Source organism: Anser anser (genome assembly GCF_964211835.1).
Source record: "Anser anser genome assembly, chromosome: 15".
NCBI classification, from domain to species: Eukaryota; Metazoa; Chordata; class Aves; order Anseriformes; family Anatidae; genus Anser; species Anser anser.
The window spans coordinates 7,859,238-7,879,809 of NC_139736.1; the positions used below are offsets into that span (position 1 = coordinate 7,859,238).

The 20,572-nt window shown below is 43.0% G+C and overlaps 1 protein-coding gene across 2 annotated transcripts; it reads left to right on the top strand.

Annotated features, from left to right (window-relative positions):
* The first annotated feature begins 5,540 nt into the window (after positions 1-5,540).
* On the top strand, positions 5,541-20,423 carry RAC1 (Rac family small GTPase 1). Of its 2 annotated transcripts, XM_083800403.1 has the most exons (7): positions 5,541-5,894; positions 12,118-12,189; positions 13,578-13,695; positions 15,969-16,025; positions 17,700-17,762; positions 18,481-18,640; positions 18,812-20,423. In XM_083800403.1, the coding sequence occupies exons 1-7, from the start codon at positions 5,860-5,862 to the stop codon at positions 18,940-18,942; spliced, it is 636 nt and encodes a 211-aa protein (XP_083656529.1). In that variant the 5' UTR covers positions 5,541-5,859; the 3' UTR covers positions 18,943-20,423. The 2 variants fall into 2 exon arrangements, with proteins under 2 accessions (XP_083656529.1, XP_083656530.1); XM_083800404.1 differs by lacking the exon at positions 15,969-16,025.
* Positions 20,424-20,572: the final 149 nt, after the last annotated feature.

Here is a 20,572-nt window from a genome sequence, read left to right on the forward strand (position 1 = left end):
TAACACGCTGCGGATTCTAACAGCACATTGTTGTTGAGTCATAGTTAGATGCAATTGAAGTTCCTGACAATATGAACAACTCTTGCAGAAGCTATTGTGTTACCATACAGTGCTACAGTGAGCTTGTACTGAGAAACATTGGTCCTCTAACATACACAATGCTAAAAAGACACGAGACTACATTTGAACAGGCATTTTTCGTCAGTCTAATAAATGCAAAGTCTAACAGGAAATCAAATTAGCTAGCTGCCAGAAGTACGCAGAAACACCAGGCACCCAGTTGCATCTCTTGCTATTGGGTGAAAACAGAAAGAAGGTGATTAACCTATGCCACCATTAACATAGATTGTTTTGCAAACAGGACAATTTTGTAATTGTTATATTTAGGAACTGCAGAATAAATCAGTTTAATTGGGGAAGTCTTCCTCTTCACATGAAGAAGCAGTTTAGCAGCTTATGTATTCATTGGGAAAAAAAAAGGGGGAGTTTTTCAGAAAGTTTTTAATTCAGCTGGGAAGTAGGCTTCTTACCACTCTGTCTGTCCTCAGGCAAATTGACCACAGAAGACTTATCCTTTTAGGTCCTAGCTTTACTGAAGTTCATAAGCATGCCTGCAAGCCTGGAGCAAAAGTAACAATCTTTCAAAGGAATTTAGGTAGCCAAGTCGAACCTTGTAGCCTTCAGTCTTTATTCATGTGAAGAATAATTGGCAGGTGGAAGGCCATATAACTAGCAGGGCTGAACGGGCTTCTGTCATGTTTAAACCTTTACCCGTTTCCTCAGTATCTGAAAGCTCATTTCTGTGAAATGCTTGATACCGACATGGGTAGAAGATAAGGGAAATCTTTAATTTATCCAGTTGTGTACTTTGGCAATGTCTCACCTAACGGCATGATTTGATGCCTTCAGTTGGCAAAAAGACTTATTCCCTTATTTCTGCTGAGGTATTTACAGTGATAAATAAATAAATAACAGAGAGTTCTAATGTCTTGTTAATAAATATATAGTAATGTCTCTATTCCAAAAAGCTTACAGCCATATACAGGGATTACTGTATAGTCCCGCTGTCTTCAGCAGTTCTCGCTGTAGTAAGCACTGTTACTGCTTGCTAAACCTGAGGGGAGGCAGAAGTGAATGCAAAGCCTTATGTGGTTTTTATAACTGAAATTCTGCACAGAAGAGGTATTTGTCAGAAGCTATCTAAAGAAAATACAGGACTTGTTTGTGTTGTATATGTATACCAGCTAAATCATCTATGCTAATATCACACGAATATGATGCATTTATTTTACAATGTTTCATTATTAATTTAGAGATTTATATATTAACATTTTATTTTCATACTCCTTTAATCTCTTTTATCTGATGCAGCAAATGCTGACATTTAAAAGCTGTGGTTCCTTTTTTATTGCTGGCTTTGGTTCCTCTAGAGCAGACTGAGTACTATATTTGAACAGTGTACATATCACATGCTAGTACTGTTTTTTTTTCAAAGCTCAGGAAACTAATCATGCCAAAAATGTCTGCCTGGAATAGCGAAAATTTGTGGATGATTATTTGTGGATTACATTCTTTTCTAATATGAATTTTATGTTACTATATCTCCCCAACTTCAGTGAAGATTTCCTCTTATCCAAACAGCTTGAATACGTCCTTCTATCCTGATTTAAAAGTGGGAAGGCAAAGGGGGTCAGTGAGTGACAGGCAGGCCATAAAGGCAGGTAATGCCACAGATGGAACTAGAGCCCAGGAGGGAATGTTGGTTGCCTAGTCCTGTGCATAAAGATTTCATTCTTCCAGTTACTGTATCCCTAGTACTATATCATTAATCACCTGAGTTTTACCACCAACTCAAGTGAGGATAAAATCTTTAAGAACAATTCTTTGAGACAATTCTTTTAGCCTTTATTATAAGATGAAAAAGCACCTAGAAACCCAATTTTTCTCCAGTAAGAGAAATCTCTCAAGTTGTTTTGGGTGTTTTTGGTGGTGGTGGTATGTTTTGTTTTTTTTTTCTTCATTTGTTTTTCTTCTGATTCTAATACAAATATATAAAGAGACAAGAGTGCAGCATATGCTGAAAGCCTTACTCCACCCTTTAGTAGCATGTGATTCACTTTGCTTCATGCAAAATTGGCTCCTGCACTGCTTCAGTCCAACCCCTAATTTCAAGTGGCTGTGAGCTCCGATTACAGCTTTTCGCCCCTAAAACAGTTTTGACACTATCCATAAACAGGCTTTTACTTTTGACTTAGATATTGTAGCATGTTATTTCCTGGAGGCAATCGAACAGAACTGGTGTCTGCAGGAAGTGTCATCTACGGGCAGTAGAACACATCCATGAATCACTCTTAGGTGTCCTGTTTTTTTCACTGACGTGTTTTCTCGTATGTACTGGGTGTATACTGGTACTTCTCTACTTCTCTGTGCATTTGTTTGTGGTTTTATTGACGAACTAACACGTTAAGGAAGACAGTAATAGTTTGGGATGAAAGATGCTATAAAAGTGCAAATTATTGTTGTCTCTGTAATGCTGATGTTTTGTGTCATGGTGACTAACACTTTCCAGTATTGCATCAGTGTGATTACCCTGCCACTCCCCATCCACAAAGGATAATAATCCTTCTTCAGTGCCAGCACATACACAATACACACATTCAGGCAGTACCCGAAACAATTTTAAATAAGGATTTCCTCTCGATGTCTAAGAAATACTTTCAACAATTGTAGTGGATGACAGAAGATAAGGTGATAGGTTATGGAATAATATTAGGACTGATCTAAGCCTCAACTTTATGATTCATGACTTTATCAGAATTATGGAAAGATTTATAATTGGTTATAGCTACTGCCATTATTCTTTTCTTTTTACATGCTCCTCTGTGTACTGCATCTGTAAATATTCTATGTAAAACTCAGCAAAGCAATCATATCTATCAAGCTAATATTTTTTCTATTAAGCTGTTTGTTATGAACTTCTCAGTCCCTTGTCCTGTCTTTCATCCTGTTCTTTGATTCTACATTTATTTATGTTATCAGTGTATTCCCTGTGTCCACCTCTCCCCCGATTCTCAGGAAAAAAACATATATGCAAAGCATATAGTAGCACTACGTAAGGGACTTTTTTTCTGTTTGAAAACAAATACACTTCATAAGAGAGTAACAAAAATGATGTAAGAACAAATTGAAGCATATATTAAATATGTTAAAATTTAATAATAGAATAATTAATGTATCATGTACTGTAAGGAGCATACACGCAAATAAGAATTTGTCTTCCAGAGCATGTAAAGAATATTTACCTTAAAAGAGATATCAGTTCGGAATGCAACTGAAAATTTTGAACAATTCCAAAAGGCTCTTTTTTTAGGATATTGGAAGGAATACAGATATACAAACATGTGGGAAAAACACTGTAGGAGTCTATTACTGTCATCATCTATACAAACTGTAATATTGTTTTCAATGATTAACAGTAAATATTTATCTAGATATTTTCTAATATTAGCATTTATATATCCAATTACAACTGTAAATTTAAAACATGCTTGAAGCATACCTTGTGCTTTAACTTAGGTAGTTTTTGACAATGCTTTAAACAATTGATCCCAAAAGAATCAGATGGAAGAGCACTGAAAAGAACATACATAAAAAGATCGCTTGTCTCACGGCAGGATCATAAAAGCAATTGTTGCTAATGTGGATGTTTTCTCCATTACAACCTTCATGCTTATCTTTCTGTGCTATTTTGTAATAAGATTGTAAATGTCACTGTAGTTCCTTTTCGTGTAAAAAATTCCAATCATCCATCTGGGTTACACTGAGCAAAAAAGAAGCAGTGAAGGAATTGGTAGGTGGTGGTATAATCAGAAGCAGTTTTACACGGCACTTGAATCTTTCCATGTTCTGGGTCTCCCCAGGACCCTAACATAAATTAGACAATCTTCACGTCTGCTCTATTTCTGTGCAGTATCTCAAAGGCCCCAAAAGCTGTCGTAGCAGCCAAGAACAGCAGGAGCACTGTGCTACTGCCCACACCTCTCTTCCGCAGCTCCCGGCTGCTGGGTAGAGAACGGTTGCCAGGTCATTGGCAGGAGCAGACTCTTGGCTTTCAGGATATTTAGCTTAAATGACAAGTCATTTTCGCTTCCATCTGTACAAGGGAACATGGACATACAAGTGTTGCAAAAATAGCCTTTCAGTATACAGCAGTAGTTATGTTTTCTTCACTAATGTTAAATATCTGAGAATTTTCTTTGCTTCAGAAAGAAAAATGGAAGAGATTAAATATCATGGGATGCTTTGTCCACTGATGAGGTTTTGTTGTATGGTATCAAAATCATTTAGAAATATTCTGAAATTAATAGATCAAACCACTTGAAAACCACCCTTGGTGGTACGCTGTATCAATTTCAGTGAACACATCCATTTGGCACAAGAAGCATGTGCTTTTCCCCATACTTTCTTGGAGGCACGGATGGATGGCAATGTAGAGAGAACAGTGGTTGTGTGCATCAGTCCAACCAGAAGCTTCTCTGCCAAGTAGAATAATGGCAAGAACTAACTGTAGAAATGAAAAGACTCCTGGGATTGTTGGACCTGCTCTGCTTGACTTTCACTTCAATAGTTACTAAAAATAACTGGTTTGCTCAGGGAAAAAAGAAACCCGAGGCTCTTTGTAGCCTGGCAGTCCTAGTGTGAGCAGCTCGGGCTGTCCCGTCTCATGAAGCTGACTGTGTACTGATTTGTCTAAAACTTGCCAGCAGAATTAATTAATGTCACAGCATGTCAGGAGGAGGGAGGGCAGTACGAGGGTCTGTCGATGAAAGGAACTGTTCCGGCCCTACGCTGTGCTGGCACGCTGAGCGAGGGACCGGCCTGTGCTGTGTGGCTGTCCCGGCGAAGCAGGTGTCCCCCCACAGCGGCACGCAGGGAGCGCGGTGGGTGCTCTGGCTCCCCGGGTCATGTCCACACGGTGACTGCGAGGCAGACGTCGCTTCACACTAACATGTTTCCTAAGATGCCGTACGTTAACTCGTCCACCAGCCACAGATGGCTGGGAGGGCCGTGGTGGACGGCCTTAAGAGCGAAGCACGGGCTCACAAAATGGTGTCCGCACACGGCTTCTTGCTCGAGGGGCTGCTCGCGGCGTGTCCCCAGCCAGCCGCTGCCCGGGGCCAAGGGCTCACAAAATGGTGGCCGCACCCGGCTTCTTGTGCCCCCAGCCGCAGCCAGGCTCCTGCCCTGACGGGAGGCCGGCGGGGCCGCAACACAGCCTCCCGACGGGCGAGCTGCCCTCCGGCCACGGCGTGACATCGCCTTTCGGCGAGGCTCCGGCCGATTAAAGAGCCAAACACCGAGGGACCGCGCTAGGGGCACCCGAGGCGGGGGGGGGGACTGACTGGGCCGGCAGCGCGGCCATGGCGGCCGCTCCCTCCCCGAGCCGAGCGTGGCCGAGCGCTGCCGAACGCGCCCGAAGTCCTCAAGGCGGTGCCGAAAAACCCGAACGGCGCCGGGAGAAACCCGAGCGCTGCCGGAGAAACCCGAGCGGTGCCGAAGCGGCGGTGCCGAAGCGGCTCGCCGTGAGGGCGGGGTGCCGCCGAGCGGGGCCGAAGGCGGGGCCGCGGGGGGCCGAGCGCGGCCCGGGCGGATGTGAGCGGCGCGGCCGCTTCCTGCTCGCCCGCGGCCCGCCCTCCGCTCTCCTCCTCTCCGCTCCGCTCCGCTCCCCGCCTCGGGTGGTGGCCGCTGCCTCGTCCCCGCTGCCAGCCGCAGGGCGGAGGCGGCCGCGACCCGCTGCCCAGACCGCCGCCCGCCCCTCCCCGCTCGGCAGGAAGGCCCCGCCGCGGCGGCGCAGCCCCGATGCAGGCCATCAAGTGTGTGGTGGTGGGCGACGGGTGAGTCCCGGCACGGCCCTCGAGAGCCCCGGCGGCGAGAGCGAGCCCCGAGGGGAGCGGCGGGGGGAGGCCGGGCCCTGAGGGGAGCCGCGAGGGGGGCGGCGGGGCCCTGAGGTGATCGGTGGGGCCCTGGGGGGGGGGTGCTGAGGGGGGTGGCGGGGCTGCGAGGGGGGCCCTGAGGTGATCGGAGGGGCCCTGAGGGGGCCGGGCCCAGAGGGGGCCCTGAGGGGCGGCGGCGGGCGTGGGCCGCGGCTTCCTGCTGGCGGCGGGGGAGGGGAGCGGAGCGCGGGGCGAGGCGGCGGCTGCCGCCAGCAAATGGTGGCTGCGGCGCCGGCAGCGCCGGGGCTCCGTCCCCTCCCCAGGCCCCGGAGCGCGGCGGGAGCCCCGGAGCGGGGGCCGTGGGGTGCCGGGGGCCCGGCGCTGCCGCTGGCACTTGGGGCTCGCCGGGGGGGGCCGCGGGAGGCGCAGCGCGCACCGGAACGCCCCGCTGGTGTCTGGGTGCCTGCGGCTCGGTGCGGTCCCGCAGCCGGGTCTCGCAGTAGGGCTGGGCGATCTCAGCAGGTCTGGGGTGCTCGGGGCTGGGACCGTTTTTCTGCCTGCGTGAGTCTCGGCCGGTAGGGTTCCTAGCCCAGGGTTAGGGTTGGGGTTCCCAGCCCGGGGAGGCTGCAAGTGAAACAGCCAACAGACGGCATGCGGGTCTGTACTGACTGTTACGCCTATAGCGTCCTGAGCATGGCATTACCAACTAGTCAGAAACAACTTGAGGAGGCTTTTTAGAACCAATTTAACTCCCGAGTTTCAGATCTCAATATAAAGAATGCCAGAATTGTGGTGGGGAAAGAGTCGGTGTGTTTACTGCTGAGTGTTCTCCGTGATGCTATCGCCATCAGCTCAGAGGCATTCTCTCTCTTACTGGTCGTCAGAGCTCAGGGGAACATCACGGGCCAGCTGGAAAACAAGACTCGTCTTATGCAGTTTGAGAGTTGTGTGGTGTTTTTTTTTTCCCTTGGTAGAAACAAAAATCCCAGTGTAGGCTGAGCATAATTGGTATCACAGCAAACTTCTGTAGATGACAGAGCAGCGTAAGTGTAGTTAAATGGGCTCGCCACTCTCTGTGTAATTTTGTGTGGTGGATTAGTCTTCAAGCTATTTGTGTGTGTTTTAATTTTTTTTAAATATACTTGGAATCCCTAAAAGGCATCTAAGTATGCTTGAAAGATAAAATTACTTAGTATAACAGATTTGTTTCGTCTTCTCTTGCTGTACAAGATTGTGAGCAATAAGAACATGTGTTCTTCCATGTTCTTCTTGCTTGACAACCATCTTGACAAATGAAGACTTCTTGTAGCAGTGTAATTCAGTGATGCTGGACAGAATGACTCTGGACTGGTCTTTTGGTTGTATTGATTTTAAAAACAACTAATTTGGTTTTTATTGTGTGTGGGTTTGTGTTTTTTCAATTCAGCCAAACTGTGTTGTCTATGACGGTGCTGTAAATAAAGGTGATGCATCATGTTTGGGTGGGGAAAAAGTTCCGTCTACTTCCTGCTCTGGATTTGAGAACTCTGTATAGGCAAACTGTACATTATTCAATAGTTCGTTCAACAAAGCAGCTCTTTTTTGTCACTAGCTTTATAAATTACTCCTTTTCTAAATGTACTTACTGCTGCTTGTATTGGAAATGAAAGTGGTGCAATTAAGTTCTTCCCATATTTGTGAATAAAATACAGTAGTTTGATTGGTTTTTCTTCCTCCCTAGTTAGAATAATGTCTCTCTTAAGATCGCGTTTAGATACCATTGCTCATTTTTGGTAGCTTTTTATTGTCCTCCACTGAGATTTTTAGATGTTTACTTACTTGTGTTTCTTTGCTGCTTCAAAAGCTCAAGCATTACAGGTATTATTGAAAATGTGTAATGTTTGGCTTAGATAAGGCTAGAGCTTTAGTGTTTCTGTAAAACAATGCAAGTTAAAGATTTGCTTATATGATATAAAACTTAGGTACTGTTTTATGTACCTTTTGCAAAGATCTGCTGGGAACAAAATAAAGCTGTAGAAGTACCTGTGACTTCTCTTTCTTAATTTGTAAATGAGTTGGCTGTTTCTGATATACAAACCGTGTTTGTTCTTAGGGCTCTGTCTGATAATCTGTTTAGAGATCTAATGTGACTGGCAAAACACTGGAAGGAATGCTAGCTGTGCTATCTCATTTTGCGTTTGCTCTACTATTCACTGTGTCGGGAAAAATAAATGGCAACTGTTGCTTGCACTTCTTGTAGATGCAGATAAGTAGGAATGTGCAGGACAGATGAAGAGCACTCCACTTGAATAACAACTACAGGAATCGCTGCTGATTGACACTTGAGAGAAGGCACTGGTATAGGTTATTTTTAGCAGCTTTTGTTTTTACTCTAAAAAAAGTCTGTTAAGTGGTACGAAATCTCAAGTGGCCTCGTGTAATGCTAGGGGAAGTTCTGTGTTTTGGAGAAATGATTACTGGATGCCAGAGAAATGGTCAGACTTCATGCTCTGCTGTATGCATCTACCGCAGAAATATTGTAAGAACGGGAGAGGTGAATGGAGAGTCCCTGTTTGAAAGTGGGCTCACCTGGAGGCCCTGCCTGCTAGAGCCGTGCTGTTGAGAAGAGCGGAGAATAATTGGCTTCTGCTCAAGTGCAGTGCGTGTTTGGGGAAGGTGCTGAACACCTCGCATCTCTCCAGTCCACGGAGAGCTCAGTGACTTGAAGTCTGGAGATTTCTGTTGTTGCCATTCTAAAGTTAATGCATAGATAGATGTAATTTCTGAGCAGCGTACTGGGGGAGAGAGTGTCACAGCGAGTAAAACAGCTTATCTGGAAGAACAGCATGTAACTAAACCTACAGCAGCAGAAACGCTGCGCTTCGCACCTGACAGTGAAGTTTGAATGGAGACCTGGGCTGTGCATCATCTCAGGGTGAGAAAGAAAGGAGGCACTTCAGGAGTTTTGAAGGCTACCACCTGTTTGCAGATGTCAGCGTTTCCGGAATGAAACCAGCAAGTACTTCAGCTGGCCTCCATTGCCATGGCTGCAAGTGGCAACGAAACTCACTACTGCTTTTTAGTTGCGGGCAAGAAGGAGACTGTGCACCATCTGTGGAGCCCTGGTGCCTTCAGAGTGGAAGAAATGCTGGTGCAGACCCTCAGGTGGCATTTCTGGTGTCCCTTAACGTGGCTCCAGGCAGCCCCAGCGCTGGGGGGAAACTTTGCAGAACTGGTCAGTGTAAATGAGGCCTGGGAAGAGACAGCTTGTTTTGTTTGCTGGAATGAGTACATCTGTGCTTTTATAAAGATTGATTCCTGGATGGTGCCAGGAAGCAGCGAGGGATTCACTGCTGTCTTTATAAGCCTTTTCCTTACAGTTAAGTGGTTAAAATGCCGGATTTCTGTAGGCCGTGCTTTTAATTACAGCCAAATGTTACCAGTTGCATTTGATGTACTGGTGGGAGGACAGAGCTATGATTAAGTAGTTGCTAGAAATTTTGTTACAACTAATACTGGCTTGGTGATACTTTAGGGTTTTAATCTTTATGTACAAGGGTTTATACTTTGCCAAACAATTGCATTTCGAGTTCCGTAGTACAGACCCAGACACCTTAAAGGACAGCTGAAAGTACTCAGAGGTTGTTCTCTATTTATAAAGATAGGTGTTGGTGTTCATTTTTAAGACTGGTGACTATAATGATCTGATTCATGGGGCAGTGAGCCAAAAGGCAAGGAAAGCAGGAAACCGAGGATGGAGCAAGCCTGAAACAGGGTTGTTGAACGTGTTTTTTCTTGTTCAAATGACTGATGGGTGCTGCAGATACATGCTGCAGACACTTCTAAGCTTGGAATGAAACCTTTCACCACCTCCTCCTTGCACTGTTTTGATTAGCCAGAGCAGACTCACCAGTTTCTGAGCAGGGTGAACAAAGAAGCCTGAGCACAGAGAAAAGTTATTGCTCCACTGCTGAAAATGTAAAGTTTTACATCGATTTGTTAGAAGCTTGCTTTATCTGTAACAAGCCTGCTGGTAAATGAAGCATCAGACCAAACAGGTTCCAGAGGCATGAGAACACGTGGCCTCTGAGCCTCAGAGGTTTCCCTAAGGATCTGCCCTTTGCTCCTCGGTGCTGTGAGGGTTTTCATGTTTGTCCTCCGTGAGCCTGCTTTATGGCGGTAGGAGCGCAGTCCTGCGATACGCTGTGGCTGCTGAGACAGCCCAGGGAGAGAAACCCATGAGGTGTCCCTGTGGGGGAGGGAGCAGCTTGCTGAGGCTCCTCGTGCTGGCCTGTTAGTAATGCTCGCTGGGGCAAGAGATAAGATGGGATCTCCTTCTGACAGCTGTTAAAGCAGCACAGCTGTGTCACGCTGCTCCCAGACTTCTCCACCAAAGTTTCTGTGAGGTAAATCCCTGTCCTGCTTCTGCAGACCAGCACATCTCAAGCTCTTTACTTCAGGAAAACGTTCAGAGATTGTACTTCCCGAGACTAGAGAGAATTTGTGGCATTTAACTCTTATGGCTTGGCACGAGAGGGTGTGTGCTGACAGCAGGTCGGGCTGTGGAAGGGGCTGGCGTCGCCTTCCCTGGGGGCAGGTGGGGAAGGCAGCGCAGACAGGCGGCCACCGTGGTGTGGTGGCGGCACAGAGGGCTGTTGGTGGGATGTTGTGCTAGGGGCAGCTCAGAAACAACATTACACCTAAAAAACGGGTGTGTGGGACAAAATCCTGACATTTTGCACACCGAAGCAACTATTCTTTTATCGCTTGAGTGCGGGTGGTGGTGTCATCAGGTGCTGCTGTCATGTCACTTGTGGGCTGCGGCAGCGTTGGCCTGTGGGAAGTTTGATGGAGGCGCTTGTCACGAGCTGGGCTGCAGCATACCTGGGAACTTGTGGTTGTGGCACCTCAAATTCACTGAGCCCGCCTTACATCACGCGTCACCGGGTAAGGCTGGTTGGGTAATGCCGAGTGCTAAATGATTTTAAGTAATACTTTGAAGATGGTCGTGGGTAAATGAAGTGGTAATCCATAGTCTTCCAGACCGAGGGAAGAAATGCCACGATTCAAATGTGAAATTCAGATGTGAATGCCTCAGACATTTGCAGCCGCAGAGCTAGTAAGCCCATGACTAAAGCTCATTTCTGTGAGCTGTTTTTTTCTTCTGCAAAAGCTAAAGGATAAAAAGATATTTTTAGCAGTAGCATTTGGTTCCTGGGAATATTTGTTGTTGTTTTTTAATATTAACTGTAGTTCTAAACTAAAATCTTACTGAGTTACTTGAGCTTGTAGCAAGTTTAGGAGGCATATGCATTGAACCTAATGCTGATGGCAAGATTCATCTGTAAGGACAGTAAGGTGTCAAAGTTCCTGCTGGCTTGGTTTGAGCATGTGGTTTTAGAGATGCAGTTTGTCTGAGAAGAGTAACTGGGAGGACTGTGAGGCAGTTTGGGCATTTTGTTCTTTCAGGCACTATTTGCCGTCACCTCTGGAATTTCTTAAGCTGTTAAAGGACGGCACTTGAAGTGAGAAGGCAGCATGGGGCCCAGTTTTGCAGTTAATTAAAAAAAAAAAAGGTCCAATTTCAAGCATTCTGACCCTTTAATTGTAACTGTAGCAAAAGTTCAGTTATGTCCTTCATGTAATATTTGACTGCAGATAAGATGGGAGGAGAAGGAAGGAGCTTGCTGACAGAGTTCTGAAAGAAACCTGGAAGAGAACCTTGTCATGCCCACAGTTGTTCCAGGCTGTCCGGGACTAGATCTGTGGGGGAAGGTTCGGTGTTCCCAGTTTCTTCAGTACTGGAATGTGATTTATCTGTACCTCAGTTAGCGAAGTGTTGGGGTGGTCGATTAGTGCGTGTGAGGGGACATTCTGCAATAGCCAAAGTATTGTGAGGATTGCTGTTTGTATTTTCTAAAATACGCAGAAGTAGTGATATGTTGCAAAAACATACTTTTCAAGCTTTTTTCAAACTTATGTAAAATAAAACTCAGGATTATCAAAACGGATGTTTATATCAGGTACGATTCCGTTACCAGCTACCTTAATGCCACAGCCTGTTAGGAGTTTTCATGCACAGTAGTGACTACTGACACTCTACATTGTTCCTTAGACGACTGGATGTAATTGGTTTTCTTCCCTAAAAGGAGTATTTCTTACTGAAGATGAATGGTTCTTACATGTGAACTTTTTCTTTTTACAGTGCTGTAGGTAAAACATGCCTACTCATCAGTTACACAACCAATGCATTTCCTGGAGAATATATACCCACCGTGTAAGTACTTACAGAATTCTAAAACCTCATTTATATCCACGTGTGTATGCTTGCTGCCATTCCAGGTTCCTCACTGGGGCCCTCTGAATTGGCTGCAGGCACCCCTCGGTTTCACCTTAAATGTTGAACTGGGCACCTAGGTGTGTTCAAGGAGAAACACTTTGGACTTTTGCTGTTGAGCATGGTCATACCAGGGCTTGTTAGCGCTAAATCGGTTCTGATTCTCTGACCACTAAGCCTCCCTGACTAGGGGCTAGTATTTACTAACATTTTATCAGTTTTTATTCTCTTTTTAAAATTTCCATGTTAAGTATTACTCATAATAAGCAGTTTCAAGGCTGTAAAACCTTGTAAAACATAGACATAATTGGCTTACGTGACTACAGATGAGATTTTTCTGTTCCTCCCTTTTTTTTGTACTAGTGCCAGTCCTGTACTAAGCCACAGCTCTACAGCTCCTCGGGCACAATTGTGGGGACTCATTTATTTTGGTGCTTCCCATTTTCTTGCATGGACAAATTTGTTGGTGTCAGTATTAGTGTAGTTCTCTTTTTTGAGGGCATTTTGGGTGCCAGGGGAGGTGTTTTAGAGATGAGCAGCTCCCCTGCCCTTTAGAGATGTCTCTATAAAATACATTTATCTGTCTAACTTGCTCTCTATAAGCATTGATGAGCTTTTCTGGTAAAGTAGATTTTAATGAGATTTTCTGATGACTTTTAAAACAAAAAGGTCTTGGAGAGGACCTACTCCTGATTCTCTTTTTTTGTTCTTAAATTCAGGTTTTTGCATTATAGTATGTGTATGTTCTTAGTGAACATAGTTTATCCTTAAAACATCATGAAAACCTTTGCACCTACAGTAATGATAAAAACCATGTCTGTCCTGGCTCCTGGTTATTAACTTTGGTGTTTCGTTAGAGATTTTTGTGGTGGCTTTTGATTAGCAGTATTAATATTTTTTTATCTTACCCGCTGTTGTCTTTAAGGATTCCTTGGTTGTTGCTGATGTATCTGCTACTCTAAATCTTACAAAATGAGACAGGCTGTCACTGTTTATTGTCCCACTAAGACTGGAAGATGCTTGCTAAGTGCATCACCTGCTTTGCTCTGTTTGCTGAGACTGACAAGATTTCTGTTGGAAGAGCAATGAAAAAAGATGACTTCTGCTCAGACTGGACCAAGTCTGTTGTGCACATTTCTTCCCTCTACCACTCAATACCAGACTTGGTATTTAAAGAAATGACTTTTTTCTTGGAGCAGAAGGATGCAATAAATAAAAGCTTTATTTTGTAGTCTTCCCAGTTAGGACTCTATAAGAAAAAATCAGTGTGGGCCCTGTTTTACCGCAACCAAATGCATCTAGCTCTTCACTTTATTTTTTACTTTCAGTTTTGACAACTACTCTGCTAATGTAATGGTTGATGGAAAACCAGTCAATCTGGGCTTGTGGGATACAGCTGGTCAAGAGGACTATGACAGACTACGCCCACTTTCCTACCCGCAAACAGTAAGAACTACAGCTTGAAACTTTACGAATGCATAGTTTTGTCTAACATGGATTTCTCTTTTTAAACATTTCATTGTCGCATCTGAAGTTGTATTTATTAGTAACTGTGAATTGTTTCAAGCTACTTTCCTTCATCCTACAAACTGTAGCTGTAGTATTAGAATCTCTGATGTGCGTATAGCTGTCCAAATGTTAAAATCTGCATCCTTGGGTATTTGTGTGCTGATACATGTTGGCTTCTTGTAGTTGCAGCCTCAGAATTAGCTTGAATCCTTGATTTTAAACAAACAAGCAAACAAAATCTGGGTGAATAGTCCCATCAACAAGTCCATTGATTTTAAGGTTAGCATGCCTGCCAAAAGCAGAGTTTATTTTTGTTTTTAGGCATGATGTTTGGCTGCAACCTGACACTGTCACTGCTAAGCACTTGATATTGTTTAGCCTCTGTAAAGAGGTACTGAATGTGAGAGGCGGTCCTGAATGAAGATACTACTGCTATTGACAGAGCCTGGGTTGTGGCTTTCAAATGTACTTAAGCCCATGGCTATTTTATTACTTACTGCAGTTTGTGCTCTAACATCAGTATGAATGTGCTTCTCTCTTCAGGGCTTGCAACTGGTTAAGTCCTGTCTGCGCACTGTGCATTTCCTTGTACAAAGCAAATGCTGAAGTAATCTGCTCTTTTCTTTCCAGTGCGACTTCAGCTACAGTTGATCTTTAGATTGATTTTTCTTGTCTCTTCAGAGTTACTTTTATTTAGTGGAGTTGTCCTTTAAGAAAAGAAGGGTGGTAACTTGCAGATTTTGTTGTCAACTGTTGCTGCTACGTTGAGTGCTAATAATGTAAAACAAGCACTAGTTCCAGTTTGCTCTCTTGAATAATATGAATCTTATTTAATGAACTCTAGTGCTTTTTTTAGTAAACTTGTCCTAATTCACAGTTTTCCTTAATTCACTGCTCACTAACTCTTAAAATTAGGCTTTCCACTCGGTTTCAAGACCCAAGATGTGCATGAACTTGCCAGTTGTAGACACGTCTAGTAGAAATGCCAGAACTACCTGCCCTCCCTTGTAGAGAACCAACATAAATTTGTTTTTCTCCAATATTTAAATCTTTTTAGGATATTAGGAGAACTTCGGCTTTGCTTAAAATCTTAATTAAAAAAAGAGTATGGTGGGGTAGAAAAAATACTCTAAAAGATCACTCAGTAGTGTGTGAAAGCAGAATTGTAGCGAAAAATATTGTTCCTCTCCTGTGCTGAAGGGACAGAGTGCATGTGTATGTCTTCAGCCTGCTAAAATAACTGTGGCTTTGTAATAGTCTGTGGAAGAATTCCATATCCATCTAAACATACTTGTTAGAAAGTCTCTTCTGTACAGGCATGTGTATCTAACAAGTAAAGATCCGAAATACCTTCTGTTATTCAGATTGTATGTTTTTTACAGCAGAAAATGAAACAAAGATAGGGTGGTAAGTCTTGAACTTCTCGTGATGCAGTCTTTGGATCTTAGCCTTATGCAATAAGTAAGCTTCATCATCACTTAAAGGACAAAACCCACAAAATTAATGAATGTTTTGGGAAAAAAAAAAGGAAGAGAACAGTGGAACTAAAGAAGCCTGACTTCTGCAGGATCTGTATTCCTCCTCCCTGTTCTTCCATTGTGCTATTTAAAAATCACCCCCGCATGCACGTCTTTCCCTGTACGTGCGCATGAGCTATGTTCTGGGTGAGGTAGATGCAGGCACTGCCTTTAGTGGGACCACACGTGTGTTTCTTGATGAGCAAGCCAGCAGCCCAACAGCTGGTAACTTCACAGTAAGAACTTTGTTGTAGTGGGGGCATTCATTTGTATCTTTTCTCCTGTATTCATTTTTCTTAAAATATACAGGAATTTCATACCTTCTCCCAGATGTATTTGAAGTACATGAATATTCCTGGGTATCTGGGGGAGGGAAGACGTTGGGACAGATTATTGGGATAATCTTGTTTCCTTGAGAGACCAAACCAAAAAGAAAATTAGCTAGGAGGATGCTTTGTATGTGGGGTTTGCTCTTGTGAGTCCTCTTGGACAATGCAGACAAACATCTACAGGTTTATGGGGAAGTTTGGTGGCCTGGTTTGCGTGCAGGTAGTTGGTTGTGCTGAATTACAGGGCGGCACATCTCGGAGAAAAAGCCTTGTTGTGAGTATTTGTGAGCACAGATCGCTGGTTGAGAGAACATTTTTCTCTTAAATCCATTTTGGGAGTAACTTTATCTCATACTGTTATTAGGTTGGAGGAACCAATGGTAAGAATCTATCTTCCAGTCTGACAGATCAACCTATTGCCGTATGTAAAACTTTAAGTAAACTTCAGTCCCAAGTTCTGTACATCTTGTCTCGCTTACGATAGTGATAAATTGGCCCCTATTTTTTAACAAACTACTTTTCTTGGAACTAATTGCTAGATCTGAGAATTTTGTTACATTTCTTAAGAGTTGTCAAAGACTAAAGCTTTTTTCACAAATAAATAGTGTTTCCTCCTATTTATTAAGATTGCTAGTGTGCAAGGCACCTGAAATCTTGAAATAATTCCTCCAGGTCACACTGATTTTTTTGATCTCTGGAGATAGCAAAGGAGAGAGTCTGCATAACATACAGAAATTCAATCACCACAAACTGCACGTTTGGAAAACAGAAGTAGTGGCCATAGTATCACATTATTTGATGTTGTTTCTTTCTTCTTTGGGGACGCTGCTAAGGAAACTTCTTGGGGTGATGCATGAACAACTGGGTTGCAAGTGCTTAGCAATGCAGATGTCAGATGCTGACCTAACAAAATGCCTTGAAATGCAGCACAATCAACTAACATTCTGAAATGCCTGATTCTTTAACACATTTGATACTGGAGTAAGTATGGATGCAGAGGTAGGCTGGGAAAAGTTGGGCTTGCTTGAGATGCATTTATTGAGTTTTGGGTCATACAGCAAGACTTAAGAATGATCTTCATCTGGTTAGGTAGAGAAAATTGATTTTGTGGTTATTCCAAATGCTTGTAGATAATTGTTTTCGAAATGTATACTGTACAGCAGTTAGTGTGAAGATTTGCTATGTAATATTTTTAACTGATCTTATTTATAATCTTCCGTTGCTTTCAACTGACAGGCGAGATGTGCAAGATCCCCCAAAACATCCACTCTTCTGTCTGTACTTTTTAATAATTTAGAAATGGGAGAAAGGAGCTAGTGTGATGCTTAGAGGTTTTTTTTATGCCCTTCTTGATCCTACTTTGGTTCTAGAGAAATTCCGGAGTGTTTTTACAGTGACACTCAGTAGTAGTGACAGTTCTAACAGATTCTTCTGCATTGGGCATGGAAGCAACAATTGTGGAAACTGGTGTATGTTTTTTTTATTTTTTGCTGTTCCATGCTCTATACTTTGCCTTTGCAGTTAAAGATTACTTTAGAGTAGCACATTGATAAATACGTTCCTTTTTTCAGAAATTGGTGTGAATGGTAACACTTCGCAACAACCTAAGCTGAGGAGTTGCATGTCTTTTAGGGCTTAAATTGCTCAGAGTTCTGCAAAGAACCATCCAACCCTGGTTTAGAAGCCAGTCTAATGACTCTTCGTTTGCTGTATTTGTGAAGGATTCGGAGTGTTTTTCATTGGATGTTAGTAAGAGAGAAGGAGTGACATTTAGGGCAAAAAGCTTGCAGTGCAATGATATTAGAGTTTAGTTGTTGGCTACTGCAATAGCTGATTATAACTTGAGTACAGTGTTGTTTCCCTCCCCACCTCTTTGCCTCTGCTTGTAGCTGCCTGGGAATGGATTTCCCACGGGGAAAACCACCTTGAGTTGTCTTGTTGAGCTGTGTTGTTGACCTTGCCTTTTGCAAGTGTGATACGGATGGCAGTGTGATACAGCTGGTGGTGATACTGGTCTTGGTCTCTTCATGGTGATGAGATTTTTTTTTTCAAATGGTTGCTCTGCCAGGCTAACTTCTGCTAACTTGTTTTGTAGGATGTCTTCTTAATCTGCTTTTCCCTTGTGAGTCCTGCTTCTTTTGAAAATGTCCGTGCTAAGGTAAGTATAAGTTGCTACCATTTTATTTCAACGTAATGTTCATGTCACAGCAGTTTCAAGAAAACATTAGGTGATTTTTTTTTTAGCAGTCAATGTAAATGTAGCTTGAGAAGGCAGAAATCCATTTCCCTAACTTCTAAGTCACAGAAGTTCAGGGCACCTGCAGCACTGTAGGTGTGAGTTTCTCCTTGATGCAGCGATAAGACAGAAGTAGGTTGAGTTTTCAGCCAGCACGATGTTAAGATCACAAACAGGAAATCTCGTTTTTATGCAATTTAAAGAAAAATATGTATATAAAAAAGTAAAAATTGGGTTGATGCCACTTGTTTTGTGGATGGGATAGCATTTAAGTGCATGCTGTGCTATTGTTGCAGTTTTTCATGCCCCCGGACAAGCTAGCCTATGGCAATGTGGCCATAAAAGAGGTGGTTGCCATGGGTAAGTGAAGTGCAGATGGGAGTTCTGCCAGAAAATGGAGGGGGGGGGAATACAGCCTTTAAGAGGATGAATTTTTAAAGTATATGGAAATACTTGTTGGCATTGTTTAAAAATGTTCTGCAACTGTATACTTTTTTAATACTACCTTACCAGCTCTTATATGTTTCCTTTAACTCTTTGATGCTTGAAAGAGTCAGGAAAGGCTCTGAGCCCTTCATTTGTCGTGTTGCGGAGCCTGCATGGAGATCTGCCCCCACACACAGTTATTTTGTCTTTGCAGTGGTATCCTGAGGTGCGGCACCATTGCCCCAACACCCCCATCATTTTAGTGGGTACCAAACTCGATCTCCGAGATGATAAAGACACTATTGAAAAGCTGAAGGAGAAGAAGCTGACTCCCATCACCTACCCACAGGGCCTTGCCATGGCAAAAGAGATTGGTATGACTGCAGCTGGGTTACTGGTGGCTTGGTCAAATTCTGTGGAAGAAACTGCATCTTTATTAAAATAAATGCCTGTGGTTTTTTGTTGTTGTGGTGGTGCTAACTAAGCAGCAGTGCTTTTTGTAATTGTGGAGAACTGCTTTGTAATTGCCCTCTCACTTCCCACAGGTGCAGTGAAATACCTAGAATGCTCAGCACTTACACAGCGAGGCCTCAAGACAGTGTTTGATGAAGCTATTCGAGCAGTTCTTTGCCCCCCTCCTGTAAAGAAGAGGAAGAGAAAATGTCTGCTGCTGTAAATGTTACCTTCCCTGCCCCACTCCAACCCTGTGCTTTGCTCAGAACGATGGAGCAGTCACATTCAATGCCAAGTCTTTCTGTTATAAATTAGTTCTCTTCCATAAATTTTGAACCAATCAGCAATTTCACGGTTTCATTTGTTTGATGTACGAAAGTTACTTTTCATTCTACTAAAAGCAGAATCCTGAAAAGACAAACTTATATAAAGCCTTATTTTTAAAATCCTATTCTTGCTCAATTAAGTGTTGCCAAACTATCTGCTGAACTAAGTTGCATTGTTGTGCTACGAACACTAAGCACTAAACTGTTTTTTAAAGATTCTTCTTGAAGATGACTCTAATTTCTGTTAGGAAATGCAGAAACACTTTCTAGTTTTTCACAGTAACAGTACCGTATAATTAGCAAAACACTGCAGCCCGATGTGTTTTATTATTAAATGTTTTCTCAACCAGGGTCATTGCATAGCATTGTATATCAAACCTAAGTCATTGACGATGACTGACACCCTTGAGTCACAGTGTAAAATGCTTTATCATTGGTAAGGGCTTGGTTGCAATCTAGTTCTTGCTGCTGTGATTTAAAAAATAAATAAATAACTATTCTTACTGAAGTGTATCTAGTCCTTTTGACAGCATTGTGTTGTGATGGATAAATGAAATATTGGATTGGATCACCTGATAGTGCCAGACAGTATTTTGACACTGTACAGATCAACTTACACTACACTGCCAGAGTAGTTGAAACTGAAGTGACTTTATTTAAGGTTAAAATCGGTGACCGTTTTCCCAGTCATGCAGTAGTGGAAGAGAGGTTGGTGTTCATAGGTAAATTCCTTTGAATTTCAAGTAGGGCATTCATTTAGGTACAACTTTGAACAGTCATTCCCACAATAGTTGTGTAGTAAATGCTTTTCTTGTAGAATTTCTTCTTACTGAGCAATATAACTTGTATTTTAAAACCTTTCTGATAATAGAAATTTGCTTTTCTTTTTTTTTTAGTAGAGTAGAATGTTTAAGCATAGCCTCCTTATTTTCCTGGTATTTCTGACCCAGTAAGTTATATGCTTTCTGAGGAGCTTTTAGTCTATTAACTAGGTGTAAAAATCATGTGAAGCAGCTTTACACGGTTTAGTAATTTTTATATTTTAGACCTCTGTAAACTATGAACCTTCTCAAATATCACTATTTGCCAGCTATCCCCAACACTGTAACATTACTAATGCAGACAAGTGTTTTTGTCACCTACATGTCCATGTGCAGCATAGATTGAGTAATGGTAACTTGGGTCTGTGAGGTTCTGTAAATTAGTGCTAATGTTCTGTACAGCCTGAACTGGCAGGAATACGATGTTCAACTACACCCTTTCAACCACTAAAGCAAAACTTAAAAGTTGCAAAATTGTGAAGTTTTTACATTGATCTTTTGCTAATGCAATTAGCAGTATGTTTTGCATGTATGACTTAATAAATCCTTGAATCACACGTATGGTAGTGTTTGAGTTTCTGAGCAACGTTCTCATTCCTGTAACACCCTGACCCAGCAGGCTGCCTGGGCCAATGGCAGCTCGGGGCACTGTCTCCTCAGGGTTGTGTGTGCTAACCACAGCCTCTCGATGCTGTGTACAAGAATT

What these genes read in the sequence shown, in the direction of transcription:
- RAC1 (XM_083800403.1), top strand. Translation starts at nt 5,860, where the DNA reads ATGCAGGCCATCAAGTGTGTGGTGGTGGGCGACGG. An exon ending in GGAGAATATATACCCACCGT is followed by an intron (nt 12,190 to 13,577) that starts GTAAGTACTTAC and finishes TTTTACTTTCAG; the next exon opens with TTTTGACAACTACTCTGCTA. An exon ending in TGACAGATCAACCTATTGCC is followed by an intron (nt 16,026 to 17,699) that starts GTATGTAAAACT and finishes CTTGTTTTGTAG; the next exon opens with GATGTCTTCTTAATCTGCTT.